Source organism: Mus musculus, chromosome 10 (genome assembly GCF_000001635.26).
Source record: "Mus musculus strain C57BL/6J chromosome 10, GRCm38.p6 C57BL/6J".
Taxonomy (NCBI): Eukaryota; Metazoa; Chordata; class Mammalia; order Rodentia; family Muridae; genus Mus; species Mus musculus.
Window position 1 is genome coordinate 74,044,883 of NC_000076.6, and position 15,838 is coordinate 74,060,720.

At 37.0% G+C, this 15,838-nt stretch overlaps 1 protein-coding gene across 35 annotated transcripts in view; it reads left to right on the plus strand.

Annotated features, from left to right (window-relative positions):
• Positions 1-15,838, plus strand: part of Pcdh15 (protocadherin 15) — a 1,553,555-nt gene that overhangs the window by 948,606 nt on the left and 589,111 nt on the right. For 20 of the 35 annotated variants that reach the window (XR_001779427.2, XR_001779431.2, XR_001779430.2 and 17 more), the window contains 2 exons: positions 6,211-6,225; positions 6,716-6,781. The exons of 2 other annotated variants lie outside the window; for them this stretch is intronic. Coding sequence is in view for 16 of the 33 variants with exons in the window: in XM_017313785.2 (XP_017169274.1) it covers positions 6,211-6,225; positions 6,716-6,781 (81 nt within the window). In the remaining 17 variants the exon portion in view is untranslated. The remainder of the gene's footprint in view (positions 1-6,210; positions 6,226-6,715; positions 6,782-15,838) is intronic. 13 more of the 35 variants (XR_003948583.1, XR_003948585.1, XR_001779438.2 and 10 more) reach the window with 1 other exon arrangement.

A 15,838-nucleotide genomic window follows, 5' to 3' on the forward strand; every position in this document is an offset into this window, starting at 1 on the left:
ATTCATCTTTAGGGGACACTTTAGGTTAAAAGTAAGATCTGAAAAGCTTTACTATGGATCCCCATCTACATGATATTAGATTATTAAACAACAGATTTCAGATGTCAAAGCAAAACATAATTTACTAGGGGTCAATTTTGATTTGAAATAACTGAACTAGAGGTTAGATGAGGAAGTTTTATATTTATTTCCCTCTGAGATTAAAAAGTGACTAATTCAACAACTGTGTTAAATAATGATAGTACGTTAAAAACTTTGGTGGATCTTAAATGATTCATATAGTTATATGATGCTGATAAGGACCTGACTTGTGTATACATTATAAAGTGGCAGGAGCTGTGATCAAGACTGGACTTCTTGGCCTGTCTTGAGTTAGAAGTGTATGACATCATCCAGATTTCCCAGAGTCTTAGCATCTGCAGCTTTTATGAACCATTTCTTCAAAGTACACTTTAACAAAATTGTTATACATATTTAAACACATCCTTATTGCTCCTGGAAACCTTACTCTGTAACATTGCTTAAGCCTAGGCAACTAGATAATTGTGGTATTTGTATTGGGGTCCAGCTGTTGTTCCAAATCCAACACTTCTTCCCACTCAGAGTGTCCAGAAGTCTGGAACATGTTGGGTATTCAGGATCCCAGTCTGGCTGTAAAGAGTGTCGGGGGAAAGAAAGATCGAAGGCCTTCTCTGAGGATCTTAGCATTACACCTCTTTTAGACAAAGATCTTCTCTGATGGTCTCCAATGAAATGGCTCTCTTAGATGACCTTGGCTTGTGCACCTATGTTTACTGGAGTGGGCTTATACACTTACACTTTATTCAAAATGAACCATGGGTGTATTTGAACTTTGGAGAGTGGAAAGAAGTTCTTCTTAGGGTAAAGTTTCATTGGCTAGAGGTTAAAGCATTTGGAATGCCTTGTTTGATTGGAGAGATATTCCAGGAATCCCAGGTACTTGTTGGGCATGTTCTTATGGGAGAAGAGAAAGAGGAAGTTGAACTTGTGGGTTTGCCAAGGACTACTCAACCTTTCCCATTCGGCATGGGAGGTCAGGCTCCCCAGACAAGGTCAGAGAAGGGGAAGCCCTTCTGGTAAAGGGAGTTCATCATTTTGCACAGAGCTCAGAGGAGCTATTCAATCATGGTTGACTCCTACCATAATTAGCATGATTTCCCCACAGATAGTCAGTGTATGAGGCTCCTGTGGAAATTATGACTAATTGGTAGCAAGTAAGCATTTTCTCACCTTTTTACTGAAATGGAAGCATGCCCTCTGGTTATGAAGATAGCAACTATCCTGTCTTTATACAACTAATGAGTCTCCCATCCTTTCCCAGTTTCTTGTACTTAAGGATGTTTTAAATAATAAAAAGGAAAAGGGAAAAGTTAATATGTAATATGGTCGCATCTATAAGGTACACCATAAGGAGTATATAAAAGGTTTAGGATTTTACTAGGATTTCTGTCACTGGGATTCTGATAATCTCAAATGATCTGTATTGTTGCAAGACGCAGGCAAGGAATCTACAAGAGAAATCAGGGAATCTCACCTGGTTAGGGGCCAGAGAATCTCCCTAGCAAAGTTAGGCACGTGCTGACATCAGTAGAAGTTGTAAATGAAGGACAGATTGGTCACAAAGAGTAAAAATGGAAAATTGTAAAATATCAACAGGGCTTGTGGGTACCTCTGGATGAAAGGGAAATTACTAAGGGGAGGGCTGGAAAAAGACTGGATTCTACCTTCTGTTAGAACTTCCACAAAATGAGTTTGAAAGGTCAGAGAAGATTGTATGTTAGCATCTGGTAGGTCATTCAACATTTTCTGGTTTTCTTTTCCCTCTAAAATAGTATTATATATTGAGTTCTAGGCCATAAAAATGTTTAGTTTTAACTCATATAAAATGACTGATTATTTATACAATATTTTACCAATTCTTTGAGGATTTCATATAATATATTTTGAACATATTCATCCCACCTCCCATAGGCATAGGCAAATTCACTTGGGGGAGGGTGTGTATTGGCATGCAAATATGGCTGCTTACTTCCATGTGTGATTGAGAGAGGCCAGGCTTGAACTGGGACTAAGTAACAATTGCTTTTTGATTTTGGAGTTCTGCTTTGAAATGACAAGTGCAGACATTGTCTGGTCAGTGGAACTCCCAGGAAACTGGTGGGTAAAACAGTGTGCCAGTCTTTGACACTCAGGTGACAGACAGGTGTCATGTCCATACAGGACCAAAGTGAATAGCTCTGAATTTTATTATGACTATATTGCTTGAGATTAAAGTAAATTTTTAGAATTAGGTGGTCTTCCCTGTCTCTCTACTCTTCAGGGTGACTATTTCAGTTAGCAGCCGAGTCTGAGTGTTCCTTGGGCAGCAGTCCAACTACAACACCCTGGAGTTCAATTCTCAGTCATGACACTACATGTCACTCTAGGACTTCCTTCTAATTCTCAGTCCAACCAGTGACCTAAGATCATTGAGAGACACATAGTGTACAGGTAGCATGATGGCACATCTGTAGAATACACTACCTTGATATTCAGGTATTGGTATTCATATCTCACACTTCATAATAATACATTAGTTGTTGGAAATATGTAAGTCTCTAAGAGGTTGATATTTTTCAGCGTGAAAGGCCATTATGTGATTTAACTAGGACAGTGAAGACTAAATTAAACAGATAGAAATAGCCCATTTCCCAGGCCTACACATCAGCAGAAAACTCACCCTTCTTTCAGCAGATGGCTTCTTAACAGGCCATAGAGAAAGGACAGAGAAATTCCAAATTGCTTCTCAATGTTCCCTCTGACTTCAATGATGATATCTTGTACTCAATAAATCCTTGCCTGGTCCATCCAAAATTATTTTCTCCTTAAGACAATTCTAAATAAACATATTAAAATGTTTTCCTGCATTTCAGAGCTAATTATACTTTCATGAATGCACCATTTCAAAACAAACACTTGAGCTGCTTTGAATAATGTTATTAATAGATTATTTGTCTGACAAGCTTCCCTTCATTAGTGTTCAGTATTTAAAAATAATAAAATGAAAATAGGCTTAGGCCAATTCTGAAGTACTGGTTAGATGTGGTAGTTCATTGGTGGAAAATGAGAACCCCTTAGAGAATCTAACTGTAAGGAAATTAAGTTAAACATTTACTTTGTGACTTTTTCTACTAGCAAAGGAACAGGAAGTCTGGACAGCTCTGTTGGAAGCATAGTAGACAAGATATTGCAGATAGGTAGACCACTGTTCACAGAAAACCAACAGTATTTTCTCAGAAGCAGTTCTTGTTGAGCACAGACTTAGTCTGAAGGCAGCTCTGAGAGATGTGGGTTAACTGATACTTTCCCAAATAGGGAATGAATTCAATGGAATGCATGTTGGAAGATTCCTAAAAAAGGTTATAATCCTTCAAACTCCTAAAAAAATAAAAAAGAGAAAGAAAGAAAGAAAGAAAGAGAGAGAGAAAGAAAGAAAGAAAAAGAAAGAAACATAAAGTTGGCCATAAAGAATAGGGGAAAGCAAACTCCCAGAAGATTAAAGCATTAAACAGATATGTTCCGTTATGTATAGGAAATAATCAATGAACCAGGAACTATGTGCCAACCAGGACTGATTATGAGAATCAATCAATTAACAATCTCTTTCTCTTTCTCTTTTTCTTTCTCTCTCTCTCTCTCTCTCTCCCTCTCTCTCTCTCTCTCCTTTTTTGTTTTTGTTTTTCTCTTTTGCTTTAGCTGTGTAAGATCTATCCTTTCTTTAAAAATTGTTATTACTTGTTTGTGTTTATGTGTGATCATATCCCATGCACATCATCACGTGTATACTGATGTCATGAGACAATTTGTGGGAGTCAGCGCTCCTTTCCACCAAGTATGTCACAGGTATGGATCCCAGCTGAGTCTTTCTGGTAGTTAGGTGTACCCTCTCTAATAACCCGCTGGTGAGAGAATAGGATTTACCTGATAACCTCTTCCTCTGTCCTCCTCCATTCCACCTACTCATAAACCTACTAGTTAAATATCTTTTCATCTGCCAGTATTCATCCTGAAATGGGACAGTTTTATCTAATAACTGTACCTGTGATGGTTTTTGAACTTTGCTATACATAGATGGTGGGAACAGTACAAAAGAATACATGCTGTATCCTACGCAGCTGAAGAGACAAGTACAGTTTGGAATCCTCTTCTTCAAGGACCAACCAGGATTCCTTTTCCTCTGCTTCTCAGGCTTCTCCACCTTCTCATTGTCCCTTTATCCATTACTGCAAATTAATTGTCACGGTGTTAGTTCAGTTATTTTTGTCATTATTAATTTTGTTTTAAATAATTGACTCCACAAACACAACATTGAGCTCTACCTGTCTACATGTATGTCATTGTTCCTCTGGTCTCAACTGTTTCTACCTAATACCTTTGTTCTCATAAAATACATAAAAAATAAATAAAAACTCAGTATGAGGAAATTATAAATATTTTTCTTTTAAATACAATTTATGATTCACATATGAAATTGGCCAGCCCATCTGCTTGGCTTTTCATTCAGTTTTGTTTTGTTTTGTTTTGTTTTGTTTTGTTTTGTTTTTTGGTTTTCAAGACAGGGATTCTCTGTGTAGCCCTGGCTGTCCTGGAACTCACTTTGTAGACCAGGCTGGCCTCAAACTCAGAAATCCATCTGCTTCTGCCTCCCAAGTACTGGGATTAAAGGCGTGCTCTACCACCGCCCAGCCCATTCAGTTTTCATTAAAGACAACATCAATGGTAACAGCATGAGGCAAGGAAAGGACCACATGGCCCCATGGGAAGATGAGGGGCGGGGTCAAAGCCAGGTTCATCATTTCAGACCACATCTGTCTTGTGGGGACCAGTCAGTGTTCTAGGAGACCTACATTAATTCTTTCTGAGGTTTTGCTCCCAATATCCGTGTACTATAACTCCAAAGTATACCACTCACTGTCATTGCTGTACAAAGACTAACCTGGGACTGGAGAGATGGCTCTGCCATTAAAGGCCAGGATCACAATCAGAAATACAATAGATCAAACTACTAACATGGGAACACTTAGGGACCCATTTAAATCAGATTCAAGCATAGCTGGGTCAGAGGAGGGAAAATTTAGATGGTTACTAAGGGTTTGTCTTTACTTCAAAGGAAAGACATAACACATTTTAGCAAAAGAAATGTTCATATTTTATCCTTATTCCTAGACACAGGAATGGGGCCTCTGAGAGGCTGATGAGAAACTCTCTGTAAGAGCAGAGGGGGTAGACAGAGAGTCAAGCTATTGAGAGATGCAGGAAGGCAAGAAGGGAGTATAGAGTTCCCACAGATATGAGCTGTGAAGAGGGACTCTTGAACATTGATAAAGATGCAGACCTGCCAGCATTTTCCCTTCAAAAGAGAGTGCACCTCTCAGAGCTGAGCTTCCAAAGACACACACACACTACAGATAGATAGATAGATAGATAGATAGATAGATAGATAGATAGATGGATGGATGGATGGATGGATGGATGGATGGATGGATGGATACATACACACATATATACATATATACATACATATATATATACATATATATATGTATGTATATATATATGTTTATAAAATTTCCAGCAAGCATATGTGTCATAAACATACATAGAGACACGTAAGGGGCTCTGTAGAGCTCAGAAGAACGCCCCTGACTCTGAAATGGATGTGTGGCAACTTGTAAGCTTAGCCTTCACTTTTCATTTGTGAAAGTTATACTGCTATTTTTAGAGCCATAATTGAGTAATGCTCAATAAGGTGAGATGAGTGTTTAAAATATGAATTCATTATCACTTCTAATTAAAAGATATTATCCTGAAGATTTCAGTGTAGGATAAATACTTTTTATAAGCCATATATATGTTAAAATATTTTATAAATGTACTTTATGTTGTTGTCACATTAATCTAAAATACTACTAAATAGTTCTATGCTAATGGTATATGTATATGTTATCTATTTTGGTGTTAATACTATATTCAAATTATAAAGTCTGATGTATCTCCTTTTCACAGATCATTAGGAAATTCGTGCATTACTGTATAATGACCTTTATGTATATGTGAAACTCTTGCTAAAGATACACATGTATCCTTTCTTCCTTTCTTTCTTCTGTTTTCTGATCTGCTCCCATTGGTGACTCTATACTTTGACTACAGACTGGCAATACGAGGGTAAGGTGACCAAAATAATCCACAGCACCTCATGACCATGTCTTCTTCGTCCATTTTTGCTCTCTTGTTTTTGCAGCATGATTAAAATTCTATTCACTGACTTTAATCATACCCTTTATCACAATTAATTTCCAATTATGTTTGTTTCTATTGTGGAGCTTTCTCGTCATTTATCCTGTTAATCATCTCCCTATGTTATTTCTCTGCGTTAAATTACCATTCCATTATTTCTGTCCAGAAGGACTGCTGTCCAGCCATCTTTGCTGGTTTCACAGAAAGATTTGAACAGTGTTTATCTGTAGTATCATGGAATCTTTGTGGGCCTTAGAAAATGTTTTCTTTTCATAATAAAACACTTAAAATGTTGTATGTTAATTTGATTGTAAGTTTTTAATATCAATGTGTATGTATACATATATATTAGTGAATTTAATTTTGTGTATTTTCTCTTGCACATGTTAATTTTAACCTTTGGTTATCTTTTCTCTAGATTGCAAACTAGCTAGGGGAGGACCACCAGCTACTATCGTGGCCATTGATGAAGAGAGTCGAAACGGTGAGTGTGTTCTGTATTTCCCAGTATTTTCTATAATAAGAATTTGTTTTTATTTTAGCATTTGCTTTGATATGATCAGAAAATCTACATAAAAGCTTTTTCAAAATCTATCAATGATTCATCTTTAATTTTCTGCCCAAGGCTTTATAATATATCACATCTAGAAATGCTTCATTTGGATTATATCACAAAAGACTTTCAGTAAATAGAAGTCTTTAGTTCTGTATGAGTAGTGAATAATCTAAGTTACTCCAAACATGAATCATGTATGTGTTGGGATGTTTCTGTAAATAGGTAGAGTTTACAGTCACACATGGAATCATCTAAGTGGAATGCAAGGTGTTCCTCCCAGGAAGGGATCATAGTGTGAGCTCTGTCTGGAATCTGGTAAAGACTAAGGCTTAAAGCTGGTTAGATGCTCTGGTTGAGCATGGAAAGTCTGCGTGGAACTGAAAGAGGGCACACAGCAAAAGCTGACAGCAGGAAAGAAGTCTGAACATTCAAGTTATTCCCCCTCTCTGTGGTAATTAGAAGTATTCCCTCACCATACTTAATTGTTTGTGTACACACACACACACACATATGATTTTGTTCCGGAATTTTCTCTTCATGTGCTTGAACTTTAAAATAGTCATAAAATCCCCACCTCTACTGGGACATTTGAAGATGGTGAGTTTGGGTCTATCCAGCACAAGAGTTTTCTGGGCATTTTCACCACTGTATGTCTACATGACTTTCTTGGGTTATTGCTAGTGTGCTTCCAGTAATAAAGGGTTTTTCTTCTGGAATTACACTTTAAGGAAAGGGATTGTGTCAAGTTGCTCATTGAAAAATTATTTTTTTAATATAATTCTACTTAGAGTTTCTTTGAGAATGATACCAAGCCTTATATTGATAAAACATTGTAATGATAACCTGCAAACAATCATGGGATTATTTTGACAGTAACTCCTTTTACTCATCTGAGAAATGACTGTCAAGTTCCATTTTCATCCATGGTCTTTTTGTGTAGCCAAAGTGTCTGCACTGTTGCTAGCCTCCATTATGAAGTGTTCAGAACAAACACTATTACTATTTTTAAAATATTAGGTAATTTTAAAAAATGAATTTTGGTTATTTAGAAATTAATTTCATCTATAATGAAAACATATGGGTTGAGTAATTATGACCAGACTGAACAAATTGGAACTAAATTATAATTATAGACAAAGGAGAAAAATACATTAAAGTGCTATAATAGAAAAAGACTTTTTCACAGGTAGATTTATGATTTACTTATGGTTAACTATTTCTATTCTGGACAGACCTCCATTTCTTTAAGATGCAGCTTGAATTTTTACAGCAGTAACATAAAGCCCATGAGCATTCCAGAATGTCTGTGTGCCCTTCCCTTACTTTTACCCAACTGCTTTGTACTTAAAACTGGGCTGAAACAAAACAGTTGCTTTTACTAAAGGGCGTTGTGTTAGCATGTGACCTGCAGGACTTGGAGATCGAGCCACAGTACTGCCGCCTGTCTCCTTTCGAGACAGCCTAGCCCTGCCTTTCTGAGGAGTGCAGGAGGAGACTGCCAAGGCTGCGCTGGCGTGTGAAGGAAGTGTAGCTCTGCTGTGCGATGCAGCTCGGGGATGTTGTGCTTCTTTTTTGACATATTTTACAAAAACTGCCAACTCCTCAGAAGGCTGCCAAAGCTGTTTGAGCATCAACACAGAGTATAAATACCAACTTATGATAACTGTTTTGCCTCCTTTTCCTTTTATGGGAAATTTCTAAAACTATGGGGATCTAGCGAATCTCTCTCACAAACAAACTATAATGAGCATAATTGTCCTCGCTGTGAGAATCTCAGGAAACAGCTCAGGACGATGGCATTTATAATCTAGGAAACCTAAAAATGTTCACACTAAGCCCGGTATTTTCAGTCCTGACATTAAACAATGTGTTAATTTACACTTTTCTGCCTATTTTCAGTGGTGAGAATAAAGTAATAAAATCCAGCTTTTGAAGTATCCAGTAGGTGGGAAAATGTTTGCAAATACTTGAGAGAGATTTTAATAAATAATGAGGCTCTCACTTGAGCCGAGCCTGAGTCATGGCCCTTTCAATGAGTTAAAGCTATAGACCAGCAGAGTGAAAGAGTGAGAGATATAATTTGTTGTGTCTGTATTTCTCTTCCCAACCCCCTCTCTCCTTCCCTCCATTATCATATTTCTATAATAATGCATTTATTGTAAATAAAGTATCTGTGTTACTTATATGTTTTGTACATTTTAATTAATAAGATAAACTACTTAGATAATGAGCTATTGAAAAGCATGTAATGGTGTGTTGGAAATAAAGCAGAGTATATCTTTACTACATGTGCCTTTGGCAGGATTGTTCTATTCTGGTTAACCTTGTATTCTGCTAACTGTGCAGGTGCGTTTGCCACATTGCTCTACAAAATTCCTGCCAGCCAGATAAAGCCAATTATCTTTCTCTTTGATTATATTGACACAAGATTCCAGAATAATTCTTGGTCAAAGACTGATTAGCACTGACATGGGAATAAGGAACAGGCAATTTCAAATACTTAAAAACTAGAATTTTCTACCACAGATTATTCAATTAGAGACAAAACAATTGTAATGATAGAAGAAACCAAAATTTTGGTCACTAGGAGGGGGCAGGGGTGATTGATTACACACCCTTCCAGTCCTACCACTACTGAGCCAGAATCAGGTGAGTCTTTGTAAGTTCAAGACTAACCTCAGCTACAAAGCAAGTTTCAGTCCAGCCTGAACTTTGTTTGAAAAAAATGTATGTTGGTAAACTAACAATGATTGTACCATCACAGTGTATTAAAATCCATCCAATAGGATAATGTTGTTAGGAGATAATGGACTTATTTTCATTGCTGTCAAACAACTACTCTTTGGTATAATACACACATTCTAACATTTAGATAACACAGAAATGTATTTTATTTTGTTCCCTAATATTGTAGTGCCCTAACTTACTTCTAGCTGCAAAAATATTAATCTTTGCATGGCGTTATTTGTCTGGCTATTGCTTATAGATGCTACATAGCATTAAAATCATGATTTTTAGACTCATCCATCACCATTGCTCTGTTTCTTATCCAACACATCATCAACTCCCTGAGTTATTTTGTTTACTGTGAACATAGTTCACATTGATGAGGGACTCATTTTCCTGTGATTTGCAAAGGTATTACTGTGTCAGACTTCCCCATAGATTTTACTCCTCTCATGATTGCTACTGCACGATAACCATTGTTACACGAAACCATTTGGCTGTGTCTATCACCAGGAGGCTGCATATAGGGCAATTCATTCTGCTTGTTTCATTTGTACCAGAGGATGGTTTTTCCAAAAGGTCAGCGGTGACATCTGTCTGGATGTATAACTGCACTGAGAAGAGGAGAGGAAAGCTTCCGAGCCTTGAGAAAATCTCACTTATTTCCTCAAATGGTCTCTTAGTTAAATTGAATTTGGTGAAGGCCTGTATTTTCTCACATTAACCATAGTATCGGTTTTAGCTATATGTTTAAATAAACAATAGGAGTTTAGGGACTACTAGGATGACCTCAGAACTAGGAAGAGAAGACATATAGAAGGCAGCCAAAATGTAAAAATGAACACTGGGCTGAAACATTCTGTTATAGAGAGAAATGACTGTAACAGTTGGTGATTGCTCAATTACATTTAAAGTTGGTGATTCTAGAATTATCATGATTATCTAAGATGGTAAGAGATTAATTGTACAAAGCTCTTTGTTGTATCTAAGGAGAGAAGCACCAGATTCTGTTGTGTGCCTCTTCATTCTAACCTTTATGTTAACTATGTGAAGTATAGAAATAAGCCTGAATTATTTCAAATTGAATCGTGTAGCACACATACACTATTATTCCTAAATGAAACTATTACAGTGAGTGACTTTCTATAAATGCAGCACTTAAGTCTTGGCTATCAAGGCAATGGCTAAAGACTGCAATACTTTCATTTGCATAAACTCCAGGAACATAAAACCAGTGGTAGCAAAAATGGCCCAGGTACTACTCTACCAAGTAAGAGAGAGGGTGCTGTTCACTTATAAACTGGAGGGAAGTGCGTTCTACCAGCATCTTTGACTAAATTAGAAAATTCTCATATGAATAGGTCAGCCTAATTTAATGATTCTTTGTAGACCAAAATGCACATGTGCTGCTCAATGTCCCCATCACCAGTTTTGACACTCAGTGGGGAATCTGAGGTGGAAGAAGTCAATTACAATAACAGAAAATACAAAGATCCTTAGTAGAGAGAAGATCATATTCAGGACTACATGGCTATGGGAAGTGATTGAGGCAGATTCCTCTTCTTCGTGGCCATCACTAGGATGCTCACAGGTTTGGCTTGTTTAGTGCTTTGCCATTTCCACTGAGTGGGTTCTGAAGGAAATCATTTAGGATGATGGGTGGAGGATGAGGCACTGTCCAGTTGCTGGTTTTAAAGTCCAGCACCAGGTCTTTCCAAGAACCATCCTAAGCATGGTTCCCCTGGCTACCTGTCCTTACATTCATTTCTTGAGTCTTTAGATTACACTTTCCTGCCCCTACCTCATGTCCTTTCTCTTCCAGATTACCTTCCTGCATTTCCTGCACACTGTTGTTGCTTGTCCTCAGATGCTGGATTCGTTATTTATGTTACTCTGAAAAATGGAGCTGTGAATTTTCCTTTTAGAACACAGAGAATATAAAATGGGTTAAAACCTTTACCTTTCAATAGAGTATAGAAATCAACAGTGTGCAGGTTCTTAGTGACCACTTGACAAAAACAGTAATTCCACAACGATTTGAAATGCTTTAGTTTCAAAGTGCCCCCCACAGTAATTTTAAAAACAAATGTTTATTTGCCAGATATTTCTACAGAGAATGGCTGCAGTATTTCAACTGCATGTAGCTTTCTAATATGGATCAAACAATACTAAAGAAGTGGCTATATTCAATCTATGGGCACTTTAGAAAAACTAGTGGATTTTTTTTCTTTTACATTATGTCAAGAGGTGCAATTCAAATAAACAGTGCACACTACTCTTTTTGGCAAATAAAGGAATCCCCTAATCACAGTGTTTTCAGTAATAAGAAAAAAAATAAGAAAATGTGTTTTATCCAACACATTGCTGAAGTACTCTCAGCTTTACAAATGGCCTTATTAAATAGAACATGGTGACATATCAAAATATGATATCCAAGAGACTTTCTATTTTATTTATTTTATTTTTAAGGTTATAATATAATCACATCATTTATCCCTTTCCTTCTTCCCTCCAAAACCTTCCTATATACTCACTCAATTTCTTTCTCTCTCATATCCATGTCCCCACTTTTCCATTAATTGATGTTATATGGAAATATAGAGATATTCTTAAATATAACCAGCTAAATCTGCATAATGATACTTGTATGTATGATTTCTGGGCTGACTACTTAGTATTGGATAACTAGTTGGTGTGGCAACACACCCTCTCTTAAATACATCAGAATTACTTGCAATTGGTAATCTGAGATAAGATTTATTTATTTATTTATTTGGGAGATGGAGATATTGGATGCCTTGTTCATTTTGGTTGGTTTATTGTAGTCTGCTTTTGATTTTTGAATCTGAATTTTTCTGTATTTTATCATAGATTTGCTTCTCAGTCTCCAGTAGTGAGGTGATTATCATTGAATTACTTCTTCATTACTTAAGATTGCTTTCTAGCCAGTCTCTTGCTTTTCCTGTTTTTTTCCCTGCTCTCTGATTTGCTTCTGAAAAAAATGTATAAAAATGTACAACAGTGATTTTACCTATAAATATTTATATAGCCAACTGTGTTGCCAATCAAAATCAAGTTATTCATACGTGAGTGTTTCTACCTTCAGCTTCCCACCAATGTGGCTACAATAGAACACATATAAAGGCAACTGCTTACTTGCATTCTCTTTTTCTTCTTATAAGCAGCCTGAGTAAACACACACTACATGACTCTCATCATTTCAGGGGCACAGTCATTTCTGTAGCTCACTTCAAACTGCAATTCTAGATATTCCCATGTGTTGTTCTGTGATGCATAGAATTATATTAGGGATGCATCAAGAGGAAGATAGTCTAAACCATTTATATACCTGCTGGTAGAGGTAGATAACCAGGAGGAAAAAAGGCCAGCAAGAAGGTGGAGAATGGTGGAGAAATAGGGGAGGTGTGTGCCAAATAGAGCCCTGAATGGTTTAGACTGATGATGTGAGGTGTGCACTTAGAAACTCATCACTACACTTGGGATAAACAAATTCAGACTTCCCAGTAGAATGTGAGTGCTAATTTCAAGAAGTAAGACGTTGATGGAGGAGACAGCAGATAACTGACAGCTAATGTGCATGTGTGCATATAGAAGAGGGATTGTGACTGATTGTACACATCCACCTTATTTTGAACCTATAGGAGCGGGATTGTGACCAGTTGTATACATACACGTTAGTCATGACAGTCTTTGATATGGTTATCAATTTCCCAACAAATCCATCAATGTTAAACTCATCTAACAGCCGGTAGTACAGAGAGCCTTTCTCCTGCCCATTTGTCAAAAATCGTGTTCTTTAGAATTTAGAGTTCAAAAACATAGCCATGAGGTGCCACATATTTGTATCTCAGAGCTAGCTTTTGAAAATACCTGCTCCACTAACAGCAAAACAGATGTAGGCGCTACACTAAGTTGAAGAGTTTGGCTCAGTGATGTCACCAGCTCAGGTAGCACATAGTTAAGAGCCTAGGTGATCATGGGTATTTTGAATCAAAATTAACGCTGAGTGACTGGAAGTTGGGCGTGGTGGTGGTGTCAAAATTAGACACTGATTGCATGGTCTCTAAAACATTGCTAAGGCAGAGATTAAAATTTGATTCAAGTGGAGCCACATCTCACTCAGTTTGGTAAAAATGATCATCTTTTCAGATTCATGTCTTAATGGATATGTTTTAAAAAGGTGCTTAGTTTGTAGTTAGACTTAAGACTATGAAGCTGGCAAGGCTTGCACATGAATGAAGGAAAAAAACAAACAAACAAAAAAAAAACAAAACAAAAGTCAGTGACCTAAAGAGTTAATTTATGTTCTTAACAGTATGTTTAGGGATCTGAAGACACTGACAGTAGTCAGACTTAAGGTTCAGAGTAACTTCTCAGTAGTGGGTAATTGAAATGTTGCCCTCCTAATATCCAATATATACAAAGAACTCAAGAAGTTAGACTCCAGAAAATCAAATAACCCTATTAAAAATGAGGTACAGAGCTAAACAGAGAATTCTCAACTGAAGAATACCAAACTGAGAAAGCACCTAAAAAACTGTTCAACATCCTTAGTCATCAGGGAAATGCAAAACAAAACTACTCTGAGATTCCACCTCACACCAGTCAGAATAGCTAAGATCAAAAACTCAGGTGACAACAGATGCTGGCGAGGATGTGGAAAAAGAAGAACACTCTTCCATTGGGCATATAACCAGAAGATGCTCTAACATGTAATAAGGACACATTCTCCACTATGTTTATAGCAGCCTTATGTATAATAGTCAGAATCTGGAAAGAACCCAGATGTCCCTCAACAGAGGAATGGATACAGAAAATGTGGTACATTTACACAATGGAGTACTACTCAATGATTAAAAACAATGAATTTATGAAATACTTAGGAAAGGATATCATCCTGAGTAAGGTAACCCAATCACAAAAGAACACACATAGTATGTACTCATTGATAAGTAGAATAGCCCAGAAACTCAGAATATCCAAGATACAATTCACAAACCACATGAAACTCAAGAAGGAAGACCAAAGTGTGGATACTTCAATCCATCTTAGAAGGGGGAACAAAATACCCATGGAAGGAGTTATAGAGACAAAGTTCAGAGCAGAGAGACTGAAGGAATGGCTACCCAGAGACTGCCCCACCTGGGGATTCATCCTATATACAATCACCAAACCCAGACACTATGGCAGATGCCAACAAGAGCTTGCTGACAGGAGCCTGATATACCTGTCACCTGAGAGGCTCTGCCAGTGCCTGACAAATAGAGAAGTGGATGCTCACAGCCATTCTTTGGACACAGGGTTCCCAATGAAGGAGCTAGAGAAAGTACCTAAGGAGTTGAAAAGGTTTGCAGCCCCATAGGAGGAACAACAATATGAACTAACCAGTACCCCCAGAATTCCCAGGGACTAAACCACTAACCAAAGAATACACATGGTGGGACTCATGGCTCCAGCTGCATATATAGCAGAGGATGGCCTAGTCGGACATCAATTGGAAGAGAGGTCCTTGGTCCTGTGAATGCTCTAAGCCCCAGTGTAATGGAATGCCAGGACAGGGAAGCAGGAGTGGGTGGGTGGGTGGGTGAGCAGGGGAAGGGGGGAGGGGATAGGAGGTTTTCGGAGGGGAAACCAGGAAAGGGGATAACATTTGAAATGTAAATAAGGAAAATATCTAATTAAAAAAAGAAAGAAATATTGTCCCCTGAAACGTCACAATGATCTTCTCAAGGAGAGTTGATGCTTTCTATAGAGTGAATAAGTTTTATAGAATATAATTTCATGTTTTGTTTATATTTTATCTGTCATAATTCATTTATACTTCTATTAGGGTTTCTGTCTAATGAATGCATATAAATTTTTTTGTATTAGTTGAACACCAACTTTGATTTTTCTGTCTGATTGCCTTCTAAGTAATATATCAAAGTGTGTGGGTGTCTATAAACTGATACCATTTATTTTTATCTACTATGGGTCCCCAGATTGAAAGTATCATTTGTATCATTTACAACTGTTTTAAGATGTTGAAAAAACTCCAAATATTTCTTTTTTCTTTCATTTTTTTAACTAGCCCTCAATAGTTTTTACATTCCTTTTTTGTAGTCAAAATCAATTAAAATTCATGATTACCTTTAGAGGAGACTAAACTATCAACAATTTAAAATTATGAATAATGAAAATTTAGCTGCTTACTTTATGTATTTACCTTATTAAAAATCACTATATCATGTAAAAAGA